This window comes from Capricornis sumatraensis, chromosome 4, assembly GCF_032405125.1.
Source record: "Capricornis sumatraensis isolate serow.1 chromosome 4, serow.2, whole genome shotgun sequence".
NCBI lineage: Eukaryota > Metazoa > Chordata > Mammalia > Artiodactyla > Bovidae > Capricornis > Capricornis sumatraensis.
The window spans coordinates 137619984-137638797 of record NC_091072.1 but is presented as its reverse complement, the minus strand read 5'-3'; the positions used below and the strand labels follow the sequence as shown (position 1 = coordinate 137638797).

Here is an 18814-nt window from a genome sequence, read left to right as displayed (position 1 = left end):
AGGCTCCTCTGTCCATGGGATTCTCCAGGCAAGAATACTGGAGTGGGTTGCCATTTCCTTCTCCAGGGGATCTTTTCAACCCAGGGATTGAACCCATGTCTCCTACTTGGTAGGCAGATTCTATACTTAAACTTCTCAAGCCTCAGCCTTCTTCTCTATGAAATGGTAGGAAGATCATTCATTATGTACTTGTTTGAGGTGTATGACTGTTACTTGCTATGATGTATACAAGAACTGAATAAGGTTAGCTATTTGTAACAATATTAATTTTACCAAATCAAATATCCCCTATTTGTGCAAGTGAAGTCGCTCAGTCGTGTCTGACTTTTTGCGACCCCATGGACTGTAGCCTACCAGGCTCCTCTGTCCATGGGATTTTCCAGGCAATAGTGCTGGAGTGGATTGTCATTTCCTTCGCCAGGGGATCTTCCCAACACAGGGATCGAACCCGGGTCTCCCGCATTGTAGACAGATGCTTTACCATCTGATCCACCAAGGCGCTGTACGAATCCTTTCATATGCATTACAAAATTTGTTTTTTGGCTGCACCTCATGGTTTGCGGGATCCTAGTTCCCCAACCAGGGATTGAACCCAGATCCTCATCAGTGAAAGTGTGGGGTCTAAACCACTGGACTACCAGGGAATTCCCTTTTATTTATTTTTATATGCATTTAAATATCCCAATTAAGGAGAGGCAGTAGCTTAAGTATTGGGTCTCCAGAATGGTTATCTTTTCCCTCCCAAGTCATTGTTTGAATAGTAGTAATGATGGTGGTAAGGGGTGAAAAGAAAATTATGGAGGGAAGTTTTTATTTTAAATTTCAATGAAACATAATTTTTTATATCAGAAATAAATGAAGTAAGCATATATAATTGTATACATTCCATATCAACATAACTGAATAGCCATCTTAGGGATACAAACTAAGATCTTTGCAGTATTTATTATAATTTGATACCTATGGTTTGCTTCATAATTATACCATGAAGAGGAAGACATTATGTGAACGAAGGTAGAGAAGAGACAGTTTGGGCCATGTGTAGAAAATTATTAGAGCTGGAATGTGAATACATGGGAGTTTATTGTACTCATCTCTCTCTTCTGTATATAAGTGGCAAAAAATTATAAAGAAACACATCAAATAATATGAATGGTTTTAGCTCTGAGTGGCTGAATGATTAGATTTTTAATTTTTTTCCTACTCCTTTGTACTTAGCGAATTTTTCTGCAATGAGAGATTGTAAATAAATACTGAAGCTCTTTTTCAAAAGAAAGGTGGTGATAGAAAACAGATATGCCACGAACGCTAAACTTTTAGTTTCACTCTCTCTACAAAGAATGAAATTTAATTATCTTCCCCCTTTCCTTTCAGGAAGACTTCACCCTTAGTTTCCCCATACTTTACCCCAGTAAAACCCTGCATTTGTCCAGCACTTTTTAAAAAATTTAATTTATTGTTATTGTTGGCTGCCTGGGTCTTCATGGTGGCGAGTGGACTTAGTCCTCCCGAGGCATGTAGCATCTTAGTTCCCAGACCAGGGGTTGAATTCACATCCCTGCATTGGAAGGCAAATTCTTATCTGCTGGACCACCAGGGAAGTCCCTTGTCCAGCACTTTTAAATGAACTTACTTTTACTATTCCTTCCTATATTTATTTAACGTTTTCATTTTGCTTTCTCTGTGTTCTCCATGTGTTTTTATTTATAATTCAATAAACATTTAAAGGAATCTCTGTGCTTCAGATGTGCTGAAGTACTAAGGCTGAGGGTAGGAGAAAGTATCAGTACATCTTCCCTGGATTTTGAACTCTGGCAGGGCAGAGAGCAGAGATATGCATAATACTCAGGGCAGCACTAACCAGGTGCTTAACATCACAAATATTGTCATTGGAAATTAAGGTAATGATGATGATAAGTAAAATACTATGAAGAAAGGCTTCAAATATTGGCAGCAGGAGACGTGGGTTCCAGAGCTGAATTGTGCCCTGCAAATTACTTGCAGGAGTTTGAGGCCAAGCTTGCAAGTTTTCTCAGGAAAAGCCAAAGGAAAGTGCAAGAGAAATGCTGAAGAGGCTTTGGGCAGGAATGACTCAGTTACAAAAAGGATTTGGCTGATGAACTTTCCTTTTTCTAAATACAAGGAGACAAACAATGGGCAGGAAGATGAAGTAGGACGATTTCTTTCAGTGAGAAAAAGTGGAAAATTCGGGCCCATTATTACTTTGCTAGTTAATTATTAATCCTGTGCTTTTCTTTTGCAAGAACTTCTGGTACAGTATATAATTCATGAGCACACTTTGCCAGCTCTCTGCCTGCTGGTTAATCTCTCTTTGGTGTCATTTTCCTCGTTTTGAAAACTTCTGGTTCTCTTTTATAGGACTTCGCTTTTCAAGTCCTCCGAACTCCAATTTCAGGAGTGTTCTGATCTTTTTTGACTTTGGTGATCATCGACTTGATGTTTTTAGGTTCCATAATATTTCCTTTGGCATACTGTAGTATAGATGTAATCAACAAGTCTGCCGCTATTCTAAAATCCTAATTTTACTGTGAAAAGTGTTAGTCGCTCAGGCGTGTCTGACTCTTTGCTACCTCATGGACTTTATACCCCAACAGGCTCCTCTGTCTATGGAATTCTCCAGGCAAGAATACTTGGAAAGGTAGCCATTCCCTTCCCCAGGGGATCTTCCAGATCCAGGGATCGAACCTGAGTCACCGGCATTGCAGGCAGATTTTTTACTGCTTGAGCCACCAGGGAAGATCATTTCACTGTGAGGACACAGTAAAAAATATACAGTGTATGGGAAAGCTGGTCTTGTTGCCAAAGAGCGAGTTGAAATTTGTCTCCAGGTGGAGACTGTAGTGTTTGCAGAGATGCCCCATCACAGTTTATGTGGAATCTACAAACTATAGAGCCATAACTGCCTTCCTCAGGCAGCTAGTACTGGAGACTCATTCCTGGAAATTTTTTTACTTCACTTGTTCTTAAACAGTTAAAATGTGTTTATTGCATTTGGTGAGGGGTTTGTTTTGAACATGTGGAGAAGTATGGCAGAACTAGAAAATGGAACTTTATGCTATTACCATTTTCAGATCATTATTCCTCCCTCATCTCTACAAAATCTTCAACTTTGAATCTCATGTTACCTGTTTAGATCACCTAATATTTCTTTTCTTTGCTGTCAGCTGCCAATCTCTGTGACATTTTCTTATATTATATCTGCTCCCCTCTCATTGTTACACTCTCTGGTTCCACTTCTGCCTTAATTCTTGGCAGTTTTTTAAAAAAAATATTTTTTGATGTGTACTATTTCTGTCTTTTTTGAATTTGTTATACAATATTGCTTCTGTTTTATTTTTATTTTTTGGCTTCAACACATGTGGGATTTTAGTCCCCCAGTGAACTCAACCCTCCTGAATTGGAAAGTGAAGTCTTAACCACTGGACCTCCAGAGAAGTTCCCTGGCAATTTTAACACACACATACATATAGATCATCTTTCCAACCTTCCATCTGTCATATCTTGGAATGGCCCAAGATATGGTAGTTCCATGACCCCCTTTCTAATGTCCTTGTTCCCTATTTGACCTTAGCCACTCACACCTATGGACACATGCTGAAACTTGTACCTCAGACCAGGGGTTGGAGAACTACAGTCAGGTAAGGTCCAACTGCCACGTATTTATAAATAAAGTTTTATTGGGACACAGCCACGCCCATTCATTGTATATCATGTCTGACGGCCTATACACCACAATGACGGAGTTCAGTAGTTGCACCAGAAACGAGTGCAAAACCGAACCACTTACTATCTGAAAGTTTTAAGAAAAAGTTTGCCAACGCATGCCCCAGAGTAGTGATCGTCACTGATCCATAATCTCAACTTTGTGCACTGGCCTCTGACTACCACCTTCCATCTTCCCAGCTTGCTCTCGATGACCCAACCATCAAAATGCCTGTCCTCCTTCAGGGCTTCCACTCCATTACTGCTTTCATTATTTTCACCTCTTTCATGCCCTGCATGTTCTCACTACTTTTTTTTTTATCCAAGCTAAGTTCCATGGTCAACTATTAGAATCATATTCTTCCACATTCCCTAATGTCTTTGCCTGTCTCTTGCCTTCTGGAAGTTGACTGGCAAGACAATTCACTATCTGGTCCTAGATCCATGCAGTCTGACGTAGCTAGAGAAAACCACATAACCCTGTTGACCAATTCTTCTTCTTCTTTTTTTTTTTTGACAATTTTTATTCATTTATTTGACTGTGCCAGGTCTCAGCTGCAGCATGGTGATGGTGGTTCAGTCTCTAAGTTGTGTCCAACTCTTTGCGACCCCATGGGCTATAGCCTGCCGGACTCATCTGTCCATGGGATTTCCCAGGCAAGAACACTGGAGCGGGCTTCCATTTCCTTCCCCAGTTGTGGCATGCAGGATTTTTTAGTTGTGGCATGTGAATTCTTAGTTGTGGCATGAGGGGTCTAGTTTCCCAAACAAATGATTGAACCTGCCCCCCTCCCCCCACCCTCCACTGGAGCAAATTTAAGTTTGACAGTTTGACCAGTTTATCTCTTCCTCATGCCTCCAACTGCATGAGACTCCTTGTATTTTCTTGCTAGACACACTCCCATCTGTGTATTTACATACCACTTTTCCAGCAGTGATGTTTATTAAAAATATTTTAAACAACTCACACCTAAGTCCACTATGTCCCTGGAATATTAAATCTTTTATTTTATTTTATTTTTTAAATAAGAAGTGTACATGGGGAAAAAAAGAACTGGGATTAGAAACCAGGTGAATAGAAAAGGAGATGATGAGACAGGACCCGATTTAAATTATATTTCAGAGTAAAGACTAAGACTTGATGTTGAATTGGAGGTGAGAAGTAAGAAGAAAAAAGGAACTTTGGATGACTGGTGACAAAGACACAATACTGCTCCCACTATCAGATCTCCTGGTGTTCGAGTTGTGGGAGGTGTGGTTTTTACTATGACTTGTGAGCCGGACATCTGTGCTTGAGCCCTGAGTCTTGGACTATTAATTTCCTTGAAGCATAGGAACAATAATAACAGCACACATGTGCTGTGCTGTGCTTAGTCACTCAATCGTGTCCAACTCTTTGTGACCTCATGGACTGTAGCCCACCAGGCTCCTCTGTCCTTGGGGATTCTCCAGGCAAGAATACTGGAGAGGGTTGTCATGCCCTCCACCAGGGGATCTTCCCAATCCAAGGATCAAATCCAGATCTCCCCCATTGCAGGCAGATTCTTACCATCTGAGCCACCAGGGGAAGCTATACAATTGTTAATGGTAAGTGCGGTCTATCCTATATATTGTCTATGTACAAGCTGCTTTTTCCTTTACATGAAATATTTCACTTAGTCCTTACAACATCCCTTCCTCATTTTACAGATGATGAGAAAGGCTCAAAAATGCAGAATAATTTTGCCAAGTTCACACAACTAGTCAGTGGCTGAACTGGGTTTGAATTCAGTTCTGCCTGACTTTATGGATATTAACAACTATGCCATCCTGCCTTCCAGAAGAATGATTCTTGATTTGATAGTTCAAAACACCCTCTCACATTTCATGTCATTTAATTCTCAGGAGTAGGTTTCATTCCCATTGACTGTTACACCGATGCTGTGATATGAGGAAGAATTATAAGTATTTCCATTTTAAAGGTCTAAAAGGTGAAGCTTAGTGGCTAAGTGGATTTTTAAGGTCACATGTGTAGTTAATAACAAGGCTGGAAATTAAAATGAAATCTTCTGCTCCCTGTCCCATGAGCTCTATAGAGGAAAAGTCAGTGGACTTAGTTGGACCTCAGTTTTCAGATGGGAAATCAGGGATGGATGGACTAAGTGCTTAATATGACATGATCTGCCTTTTTAACTCTCTGGTTAAAAGTGCCTCTCTAGCTTTCAAATGTTGAACCACAATTGCTTAGCTGGCTGGGAATTTCCTGACTGTATTCACTCATCACCTTCATTGATTCCTTGATGACTCAAGCAGTAATGAGTTCACCTGCATTGCAGGAGACAGGAGATTCGGGTTCGATCCCTGGGTCAGGAAGATCCCCTGGAGGAGGAAATAGCAACCCACTCCAGTACTCTTGCTTGGAAAACCCCATGGACAGAGGAACCTGGCAAGCTATAGTCCATTGGGTCGCAAAACAGCTGGACGTGACTTAACAACTGAGCACATAAGCATTCACTCATCACCTTCATTCATTACCTATAAAATGTCAGCTGACTAGTTCCAACAATCTTCTGGAAACATCAGGGAAGTCACAAACATTTGTGTGGTGATATTCTTTTATAGTTTTTTGTATTTCCTCTAGTATCAAACAGTGATAGCCACATCTTAGAATCTCATAAAATTATTTATTTCATGTGAATGAAATGACCTAAAATTATAAAAAAGAAGTCTAACTAACATACATATATGGCTGTAATTACACATTTAATTTTATTTCGATTTTTTAAAAGAATTACCTTGATGTCATATATGTGTATATGTGCATATATATTAAATACATATATATATGTATATTGCTTTGAGGAATTTAAGAATAATTGAAGATTTTAGCAAGAGAATTAGAATTGTCATCTATGAAAATTACTTAAAAGGTTGAGTTGAGCAGATAGAATGGGAGAGACATTAGAGGTAGGAAGAGAGTCAGGAAGTTATAAACATAATTTTGGTAAAGTATAATTGGCTTGAGTTACAATCAAAATCCTCTGTGTGGGGAACTTATAAGGAAGACAGAAATATAAGACACTGTAGATCACACTGATAAGTATACACACACACACACACTCACACATACATATTGCAGTTTTGTAAGAAGTCACTGAAATACTTTGATGAATTTTGAAGTGGCTAGTTTAATTAATATCAGCATCTAGATGATACAGAAAACCCTTGATACTTAATAAATTTATTTTGAACCTGTCTTATGAAACATTCGTGATCACACTTAATTTAGTGTCATTTAATTTAAAGACACTGAGTTGTCTGGAAAACTGGCTTAAACTTTCAGTTCATTTGCATGTTTATATACTCTCAACGTACACTACAAATGTCATTTTTGGAGGGAGTATATAAGTGAGTTTATCTATGAATTAGAGGGAGAGGGTGGGAAGAGGGAACGGAGAAGATCAGAGGAAAGGTTACGTATCAGTCTTGTCTTCTAGGTTTTAGCAGAATTTTCTCCTGTTGTGTATCTGACCAAATGATTGCTACCTTTAACCAGATTAGTAAATCTCCATTCCATCCTATCAACATTCAGGTTGAATTAATCATTGTCTGTATGTGGTAAAAGAACGAAGAGAAATTGTAATTTCTTTTTAAATGAGGATGATGCATAAGCTTGTTCTGAAGCATTGTAGGAAATTTCTGGGGCAGGATCAGATTTCCAACCACTTGAGGCAATGTACTCCGAGTGAAGATTCAGTATGTTCCAACAGGAGGTGAAAAAAATTATTACTCACAGGCTGGATTGACCAGGGTTTCAGCCACTCCGAGTAAAACGTATTGAAGAACCAGGTGGGACCAGGACATGGAGGAGATGGTGACAACTTTGCCTGAAATAGGTTGCTCCATTGGTGGGAAGTGCTTTCTGTGTATTTCAAAGAAGCCAGCTACCAACACAGACAAGGCAGCCGAAAGATTGCCAGTGACTGAAGAAAACGAATGCAAAGGAAAAAACCAAATTTTAAAAAGTCACTGAAATGGAGTATCTCCTGTCATATCTATAAACAAGGATTTCACAGCTATCTATGGTTCTGGCCCTCCAAATGGGAATTTCTCAACCCGGAGGGCCTCCAAAAGGAAGAACAATCCCTGTGATATAGCTGCCAACACGACGCTCCCTACAGACAGGAGTGAGGGGTGGGCAGCTGGGGATGTGAAAATGCAGGATTACTGGCCCCAGATAGCTGAGGTGCATGTGAAAGGAATGAATTCAGTGAGTCCAGACGCTTGCATCCTCCCAGGCATGCATGTGTGCCTGCTAAGTCACATCAGTCGTGTCCAACTCTTTGCAACTCCATGGACTGTAGCCTGCCAAGGCTCCTCTGAAGATGGGGTTCTCCAGGCAAGAATACTGGAGCGGGCTGTCATGCCCTCTTCTCCCATACATAGAAGAGCGCTAATTTCCTTACTGTGAGATATCTGGTTTTCCTTAACTACCAGTAACCATCGATGTTCAGACTATCTGCTCCCTTTGTTGCAAACTTCTATATAATCTGACTCCATCCTCCACCATCTCAGAGCAGTTTCTCAGGGCTACTTGAGATGCTGCCTCCCTGGCTTGAAGTCCTAAAAATTCCCATTGAATGGAACAGCTCTCTACTTTCAGGTTGTAACTATATTTTTTTAGTCAACACCCCCGATCAATGTAATAGGCCACAGTATTTCTTACACACTGACACTAGAGGATGTATCCTCAACATTTTGTTATTGTTATTCTGGGGATGTCCAGATGTCAGCTGACTGTGTTACGTGATTTTACTATGCTTAGGCTTTGGTCTCTCAGAAATGGTTGCTTTAGTTCCCTGTTTACTGTTCAAGCTGGTTTTAGAAAAGGCAGAGGAACCAGAGATCAAATTGCCAACATCTGCTGGACCATCAAAAAAGCAAGAGAGTTCCAGAAAAACATCTACTTCTGCTTTATTGACTATGCCAAAGCCTTTGACTGTGTGGATCACAATAAACTGTGGAAAATTCTGAAAGAGATGGGAATATCAGACCACTTGACCTGCCTCTTGAGAAATCTGTATGCAGGTCAGGAAGCAACAGTTAGAACTGGACATGGAACAACAGACTGGTTCCAAATAGGAAGAGGAGTACATCAAGGCTGTGTACTGTCACACTGCTTATTTAACTTATATGCAGAGTACATCATGAGAAACGCTGGGCTGGAAGAAGCACAAGCTGGAATCAAGATTGCCAGGAGAAATATCAATAACCTTAGATATGCAGATGACACCACCCTTATGGCAGAAGGTGAAGAGAAACTAAAGAGCCTCTTGACGAAAGTGAAAGAGGAGAGTGAAAAAGTTGGCTTAAAGCTCACCATTTAGAAAACTAAAATCATGGCATCTGGTCCCATCACTCCATGGGAAATAGATGGGGAAACAGTGGAAGACTTTATTTTTTTTGGGTTCCAAAATCACTGCAGATGGTGATTGCAGCCATGAAATTAAAAGACGCTTACTTCTTGGAAAGAAAGTTATGACCAACCTAGGCAGCATATTCAAAAACAGAGACATTACTTTGCCAACAAAGGTCCGTCTAGTCAAGGTTATGATTTTTCCAGTAGTCATGTATGGATGTGAGAATTGGACTGTGAAGAAAGGCGAGCACCAAAGAACTGATGCTTTTGAACTGTGGTGTTGGAGAAGACTCTTGAGAGTCCCTTGGACTGCATGGAGATCCAATCAGTACATTCTAAAAGAGATCAGTCCTGGGTGTTCTTTGGAAGGACTGATGCTAAAGCTGAAACTCTAGTACTTTGGCCACCTCATGCGAAGAGTTGATTCAATAGAAAAGACTCTGATGCTGGGAGGGATTGGGGGCAGTAGGAGAAGGGGACGACAGAGGATGAGATGGCTGGATGGCATCACGGACTCGATGGACATGAGTTTGTGTGAACTCCGGGAGTTGGTGATGGACTGGGAGGCCTGGCGTGCTGCGATTCATAGGGTTGCAAAGAGTCTGACACGATTGACCGACTAACCTGAACTGAACTGATATCAACTGCAACCATTTCATTTCTCAAGTTATCATTCATATTGCTGGACTTAATCCCATTGTTAGATCAGAGGCAAACTTTAGCTTGATGGAATTTACTTGAAATTTAGAGATAGTCACCTTTTGCTAACTTGCATAAAATTTCAGATAAGCAAACTTTCAATTTAGAAAAATCAATCTAATGTTTAAATAGCTTAGTGTTTGTTTTAGTTGATAGAGAAACTGGTAGGTAAATTTTTTGATTATATCTCAACATTTAAATGTATCCATAAAGTCTGCTCTTTCTAAGACCTCAAGAAACAGAAGGTATAAAAAAGGAGGAAATCTGAATAACAGAAAATTTAAGGAATTTTAAAATATATTATTACTTCAAATTAGAGTCCATGAAGGCCCATTCATAATGAAGTAGAGATTTTGGTTCTGTTAACAGCTCAGATTGAAAAAAGGACTTTTAATATTACCTATCTTGAAGATATGACTTCCCTGGTGGCTCAGAGGGTAAAGAACCCGCTTTTGAAGCAGGAGACCTGGGTTCAATCCCTAGGTCAAGGAGATCCCCTGGAGAAGGGAATGGTAACCCACTCCAGTGTTCTTGCCTGGAAAATCCCATGGACAGAGGAGCCTGAAGGGCTACAGTCCATGGGGTTGCAGAGTTGGACACAACTGAGTGACTAACACGCACACACCTTGAAGATAAAATTCATCACAGAATTTATCTATACTTAGCACACTAAAACTCACTAGAAAGAGACCTAAAATATCAATTTGATTTAATATTTACTCTATTACTGCTATACGTAAAGTTGTCTGTTAGGGCAGTTGGGGAGGTAACATTAAAAAAAATTGTTCTCAGTTTTTGTGGACTGCCTGCAATGTGGGAGACCTGGGTTTGATCCTTGGGTTGGGAAGATCCCCTAGAGAAGGAAATGGCAACCCACTCCAGTATTCTTGCCTGGAGAATCCCATGGATGGAGGAGCTTGGTGGGCTACAGTCCATGGGTCGCAAACAGTCAGACATGACTGAGCGACTTCACTTTCACTTTTCACTTTCAACGCTATTCTAAAAGGAGAAGAATTTACTTCCAGCTGGAAAAGTGAGAGAAATCCTATGATTTAAAGAAAGAAAGACTGAACTTCCTTCCAGTGGTTAAGAATCCTGCCAATTCAGGAGACATGGTTCCATCCCTGGTCAGGGAAAATCTCACGTGCCTTGGAGCAACTAAGCCCATGTGCCACAACTACTGAGCTCACGTCATGGAGCCTGTACTCTGCAACAAGGGAAGCCACCAAAATGAGAAGCCCTCCAAGTGCAGCCAGAGTAACCCCTGCTTGCTGCAACTAGAAAAAGCCTTCATGCAGCAATTAAGACCCAGTGCAGTGAATAAATAAATAAATACTAAAAAATAAAGAAAGAAGGGTTTCAGTAGGAAGAGGTGAGGGCAGCATGAATTGCCTGAGCAAAAGCACAAAGTCATGAGAGTATCAGACAAATTTTCAGAATAGTGAGAAACTCAAGCCATTTAGGTGTCAGGGGAGAAGACAGATCGAGGTCAGATCACAAGAGGCATTTCATAAAATTTTAAGGAATTTTCAAATTACTCTGAAGAAAATGGAATCATTGAAGATATTAAACACAAGTGAAAAGATTACAATTGGCATTTAGGATGATAACTCTAAGAGCCAGGTGCTGGTTGATAGAATGGGAGTGGTACTGAAGGTAGGAAGATAGTTAGGAAGTTAAAGTGGCGCTAGAGGTAAAGAATTCATCTTCTAAGGCAAGAGACAGTCGTGGGTTTGATCTCTGGGTCGGGAGGATCCACTGGAGAAGGAAACGGCACCCCACTCCAGTATTCTTGTCTGGAAAATTCCATGGACAGAGGAGCCTGGTGGGCTACAGTCCATGACGTCACAAAGAGTTGGACACGACTGAGCAACTGTGCAGAAACCAACCTATTTATTAAGTACAGAAAAATAAATTATTTATTTGGTTTTGCAATGACATACATATTATTACTGTTAAAAAATGTTTTTATAATCATATTATTCAACAATATTAGACAAATGACACCTAAAGATTTAAAAAAATGGTTTGCCTCTGGGAATTATGACTGACTGGATATAAAGAAAGCAACGGTTGGAGACTGTTACTTACTGTTAAAAAACTTTCAGGACTATTGATTTTCTCACCTACCATGCTTCCCTGAATCTAAGATTAATTTAGCTATATGAGGAAACATTCTTTCATACCACTGAGAAAAGAAAAAAAATGCTGCCAATCTAGCATAATATACAACCCAATTTCATGCACACATACAATGAACTGAATTGTGTTCCTTCAAAATTCATACATTTGAAGCCATAACCTCCAAAGTCATTACTTGAAGACAGAGCCTTTAAAGAGGCGATTAAGGTTAAATGAGGTCATAAGAGTGGGACACTAATCTAATATGGTGCTCAGTTGCTTCAGTCATGTTCAACACTTGCAATACCTTGGACTGTAACCTGCCAGGCTCCCCTGTCCATGGGATTTCCCAGGCAAGAATACTGGAGTGGGTTGTCATTTCCTTCTCCAGGGAATCTTCCCAACCAAGCAATCGAACCTGGGTCTCCTACATTGGCCGGCAAATTCTTTACTGCCTGAGCCACCAGGGAAGCCCTGTATGGCTGTTATCTTTGTAAAAAGAAGAAAAGATACCATGTCTATACAGACACAGAGGAAAGGAAGGGTGAAGACAGCAAGAAGTTGGCCATCTGCAATCCAAGGATAGAGGTCTTAGGGGAAATTAAACCTGCCAACACCCTGATCTTGGATTTCTAGCCTCCAGAACTGTAAGAAATAAACTTGTTGTGAAAGCCATCTAGTGTATGATATCTTGTTCTGGTAGCACTAGTCAACTGATTACAGGTATGTTCAGATATTACATGAAAATTAAATTGTTTAAGAATTTCCCTGGCAGACCAGTGGTTAAGACTCTGAGCTCCCCAATGCAGGGGGCATGGGTTCAATCCCTGGTCAGGGAACTAAGATCCTTCATGCAAAAAATTAAGTTGTTCAAATATTGTGCAATTAAATTGTAAGATATTCCTATGAACCTCAAAGAAAGGATTGAGGTAGATAGAATAGATTTTTAAATTTTCTTGGCTTTCTTATTTTAGAATTTGAATTCTCTGTGTATCTTCTACAGTACATCTCATTCTAACTAATTTAGTATAATTTAGATAAAGATATCATGTCTACTCCCCCCCCCCGACCTTTTTTTTTTTTGTTGTTATCACCTGTTGTATATAAAAAGGCTTATATTGTATTTTATCCAGAGAAGTTTATAGCTTTAGAGGCAATAGATTAGACAAGAGATGGGCAAATATTTTTTGTAAAAAAAACAGTAGTAAGTATTTTTGGTTTTATGTGACAAAAGGCAACATTTTGAAGCTATGTAAGTATTATATAACAAGAAATAGAATATATTTTATACAATTTTTTATTGATAAGATTCAAACTAATAATGCTTTTTGGAGGGTGTAATATAATTTCACTTAATTGGTATTCAAAGTTATCATTTCTTATCAAATCAATTGCAAATGTTCATCAGTGAAAACAACTTTTAGCTTGCAGATAATGTAAAAGCAAATGGAAGGCCAGATTTGGCCCATCAGTGTAGTCTTTGGCCAAATTTTGGTTGACTTGTCAGCTTTTATTGCCTACTGCTGAATTTTAGCTCTGACCTGATGAGAAATTGTAGCATTTTTTTTTACCTAAGCCTCTGCTGGCAGTGTACAAGCATGAAATGTGAGAGAGCAATCTCTTGGCTTTTTGCTCTGTCCTTGAAACTTAAAGTCTAGTCTTTGATCAACAGCATAGGAATCACCTGGCAGCTTGCTAGACAGAATTTCAAGCTCCATTCTAGAAGGTTTGATCAGACCTACATTCAACCAGATCCAAGAAGCTCTGAGACCTGTTCTAGGAAAATCCAACGAAAGACAGTTCTCCAAACAATTTCAAGCAAAGCACAAATATTTGGTTTATCTACCTAGATATTTTAGGGCAAAGGATATTTTACCTGAAACATCAGACTAACTACATTTGCTTTGTATTTGCTACTGCACTCTGGCGCAGATGAAAAATGGCTTTTTTAAAAATTCAAAACAAAGCTGCATTCCAACCTAAATTAAATCTGCTCCAATTTTATCGTTAACGCCTATGAGATCATAACTTGTCCAAAGCAGAGTGTAGTTTATCAGAAAGTACACATTTTAAACCTCTAGCAGATCTGTATTTTCAAGATAAAGCACATGGTTCCAAAGGAGATCTTATATTCAGATAAATAATGTATGCTTTAATATTGGCTATGTCATTATAGGGGCTTCACTGGTGGCTCAAATGGTAAAGAATCTTCCTGCAATGTGGGAAACCTGGGTTTGACCCTGAGTTGGGAAGATCCCCTGGAGGAGGGAATGGCAACCCACCCCAATATTCTTGCCTGGAGAATCCCATGGACAAAGGAGCCTGGTGGGCTATAGTCCATAGGATCGCACTGATTTGGACATGACTGAAGAGGTTGAACACACACGTGGTTGTAGACAACTCTCTAAAAGTCTTAAATGGCTTAGAGTTTATTCTAATATCCCACCATGTAATACTTTTTCAAATCAGACCACAATGAATTTTTTAAGTCAGAATTTATTCAAACATTTTAGTTGTATTTGCTGCTTCCTGTTGAGGCAAAATCTAACACTACAATATAAATATGTAAAGATGATTCCAACGTTGGATAAATTTGCCTCACTGAGAAAACTATGGATTTTTTTTTTTAATGTGTCATTTGAGGTATGAGTCTCCGATATGTAACACAACTGAAAGGATGAAACTGTACTGAGTCCTTGAGAAATTGTCCTCAGATCCATGATTTTGGCAAATTTCAAAAACAAGAAACTGGCTCATGTAAGAACACACCAGTGTGCATAAAACACGCTTATAAAGATAGCTATGATTTCATCATCGTGTATGTTTCTGTCTTTGTGGAAGATCTTTCTCACCTGCTACTTGGCATATGTTTTTTGCTTTGTTTCTCCTGTTAGTGGCATGTTCCTGTGTTTGAACTGAGCTATCCACATTCTGTCTCTTGTTTTTGTTTAGACCACTGGGAACTCATTTCAGGAGGTTCAGCTTCAGTTTGTGTTTTAACTTCTGAATCTGGAACAGGTCATTCATTTGCATGGAGATCAGTTACACAAACATATCTGTAAGGCATAAAATATTGCTTCAGTTGACTTACTAGATGGTCTAATTTAGGGGTCCCCAACCTCCTAGATCTAATGTCTGATGATCTGAGATGGAATTGATATAACAATAATAGAAATAAAGTGCACAATAAACGTAACACTCGAATCATTTGGAAATCATCCCCCCCTTCAACCCATGGAAAAATTATTTTCCCTGAAAAAAAACTATTTTCCTTCTGGTCTACTTTACCTCAAATTTAATTCCAGTGTTGATGTCAACTTTAAAAGTAAGAACCTAAGAACATTGATGTGCTTTTATTAAACAAATGAACAACTGAATGAACAAGTTATCCAGGCTAGATATTTGCATGTTACTTTTTTTAGTGTTTACAAAACTTCCTGTCAGGTATTTTACAGAAGGTATACATCATGATGTTTCTTGCTGTCACAGTTCTGAAAACTAGTTTTGATGAAATAATCCTACTTCCAATGAAGGTAACTGGATCCCTGGCTTGGTTTTTTAATTTATCAAGCACTTTGATTCCAACCAGAAAGAAACTCTGTCAATTATTAAAACTAGTAGAAGGTACTATATATATACTATATATAAACTAGTAGAAGGTATATATATATAAAGGGACCAGCACCTTGGCTGTACCTGAATCATAAAGAAATTTGAATTAGGATTTGAATTTTCAAGTTTTATTTTAAAGAGGAAGGCCTGGAAGATATTTGGATATACTTCATCTGCATTTCAATATCAATGTTACTTAAAAGCCAAGATAACAGCTACCTACTGGGTTGTGCACTTCTGCTTTGTTCAAGGCTTAATGACAATCTTAATTAGGCTAATTTTAGTCAGATTAATACTGGTGTGTGTCAGCACTAGCTACTAAATGCCACATACTGGATTTTAACCAATGGTAGGAGAGGAAATACTCACGGTGCAAACATTTTTGAACTGAAAAAAGCTAAAACAAAGTATACCCAACTATGACAGAGGATACATCATAATATCACTGATTCTAGATTTTTGGTGTATTAAGGCTGACTTTTAAATAGATACATCTGTCTCGTGTAATGTTAGGAAAATGCAGTCTTGATGAAACACTCTGTGTGTATCAAACCTTTGTCGTCCAAGTTCTAAAAGATTACTTGTTAATTTCTTTAGCTGATAAACTCAAGAATGTCCTATCTTCAATCAGAAACCCCTCTTTCCTTGCATTGTTATGAGCTAGATAAAAGCAAGCTCATTTTTTTTTCCTTTGTTAAATTTCTACTTTGACCAACCAAATGAGATTTCTCTACCTCTCTCACTCTTGGCCTGGGCTGTCATTATCCTTGTCAAACCCTAGGCATATCAGTGTTGGCACCATCTGCCTCCTTAAACATGACAGTCCTTGGACAGGGAGTGACTGACTGTGAAAGGGACTGGGGGAACCTTAAAAATCAACTCATTGTGATGGCAGAAAGATTTTTCGTTTACTTCATAGCCTTGATTAGAAATAGCAGTAAGGATTCCAAATTAACACTAATAATGTCTATAATTTAAATGTTCAAAACAGCACTGTTTACAATAGCCAGGACATGGAAGCACCCTAGATGCCCATTGACAGATGAATGGATAAAGAACATATGGTACATATATACAATGGAATATTGCTGCTGCTGCTGCTGCTACTAAGTAGCTTCAGTTGTGTCCGACTCTGTGCGACCCCATAGACAGCAGCCTACTGGGCTCCCCCGTCCCTGGGATTCTCCAGGCAAGAACACTGGAGTGGGTTGCCATTTCCTTCTCCAATGCATGAAAGTGAAAAGTGAAGTCGCTCAGTCGAGTCCTACTCCTAGCATCCCCATGGACTGCAGCCCACCAGGCTCCTCCATCCGTGCGATTTTCCAGGCAACAGTACTGGAGTGGGGTGCCATTGCCTTCTCCAACAATGGAATACTACTCAACCATAAAAATGAATGAAATTGAGTCAGTTGTAGTGATGTGAATGAACCTAGAGCCTGTCATACAGAGTAAAGTAAGTGCGAAAGAGAAAAATGAATATTGTGTATTAATGTATATATATGGAATCTAGAAAAATGGTTCTGATTAATCTATTTGCAGGGCAGGAATAGAGGTACAAAAGTAGAAAACAGACTTGTGGACAAGGTGGGGGAAGGAATGGGGGTGATGAACTGAGAGAGTGGCATTGACATATACACACTGCTGCTGCTGCTGCTGCTAAGTCACTTCAGTCGTGTCCGACTCTGTGCAACCCCAGAGACAGCAGCCCACCAGGCTCGCCCTTCCCTGGGATTCTCCAGGCAAGAACACTGGAGTGGGTTGCCATTTCCTTCTCCCATATATACACCACCATGTGTGAAACAGATAACTAGTGGGAAGCTGCTGTATGGCACAGGGAGCTCAGCTCGGTGCTCTGTGATGACCTAGAGGGGTGGGATTGTGGTAGGAATCGGGCTATGGGAGGGAGACTCAAGAGAGAGTATATATGTATACATATGACTGATTCACGTTATTGTACAGCTGAAACTGACACAATATTGTAAAACAATTATACTCCAATAAAAAGGAACTATAGATGGCTAGTAAGTGGAATAATAATAACAAATAATAAAACAACGGCCTTAGAATTAGAAGGTCTGAGTGCAAATAAGACATTCTCTTTGAGATCCTTGACCTAGTAAGTGATGATTTATCAGGAGATTAAGTGGGATATGCATAGGAAGGTGCCTAGGTTCAAATGAGGAATTCATAAATATTTGTTTGTTCATAATTTATATACTTACATACTTCACTCACATTTTCAAGGCACTTAGGTTCAAAGCAAAAGTAAATTTTAATGTTAGATTAATTCAGTTATGTAAATCACTATCAAAAAGTACCCTAGATTTATGCTTCTATGTCCTGATAAAACTTATTAATCTTCCATAATCACAAGCCCGATATGGAAAACTTAAGCAAACATCTAGTTAAAAAGATACATATCATCACACCTCTTTATTTCCCCAGAGCAAAATATTATGCAAATAAGTGAGCAAGTATGTAAATGAACAAATGAATGGAGTCTGGCTTAGAAACAGTTGAATTCAGTAATTTGTACTCAGAAGGATATAACTCAGATTTTTTAGATGAATCTAGTTTTTTTTCCTTTTCTTCCTGCCCATTAAATCTGTTACCAACCTTCCCAGGCAATATTTAGTTCATTAACATTAAACAATATATCAGATAACTCTACCTAACCTTCCTTCCTCCAGAAAAACCACATACACTTCTTTAAGAATAGGCATGCTTTCAAATATGTGAGACTGGAGAACTGTCCAAGAGAAAGTGCTCATATTTCAAGTGAATTTAAGATTCTTATACTCAGGAAGGATTTTATTTTATTTTATTTGGCCATGCCACGTGGCTTGCAAGATCTTAGTTTCCCGACCAGAGAATGTACCTGAGTCCTCACCCAGGCCCTCGTTAGTGAAAGCTAACCACTGGACTGCCAGGGAATTCACAGGAAGGATTTTAAAATGTAGTTCTTTCATCCATATTGTATACCATATTTCTCTAAAGTAACCCAATTTAAAATTTTTTTTAGTAAGAAAGCATAATTCAGAAGCTTAGACTGAATTTTCATGATTTTGTACAGGACTGCCAAGAATTCTGGCATTTTGCAATATAAATTTACCCCCACTTTGTTCTGCATTCATTATATTTTAATGGTACACTTGCTGAGGGTATGTACAAAGTCTTACTTTTCTTTTGTATCCTTAAACAGTGCTGGACATTCACTAAATACTGGTTTGGATTTCTATACTAGCAGACCAAAAAAAAAAA

The 18814-nt window shown here is 39.0% G+C and overlaps 1 protein-coding gene across 1 annotated transcript in view; it reads right to left on the bottom strand.

Moving 5' to 3' along the window:
• The window catches only part of SLC15A5 (solute carrier family 15 member 5), a 93468-nt gene that overhangs the window by 38336 nt on the left and 36318 nt on the right, over positions 1-18814 (bottom strand). Inside the window, 1 exon segment of the mRNA XM_068969731.1 lies at positions 7497-7685. Coding sequence (XP_068825832.1) covers positions 7497-7685 — 189 coding nt within the window.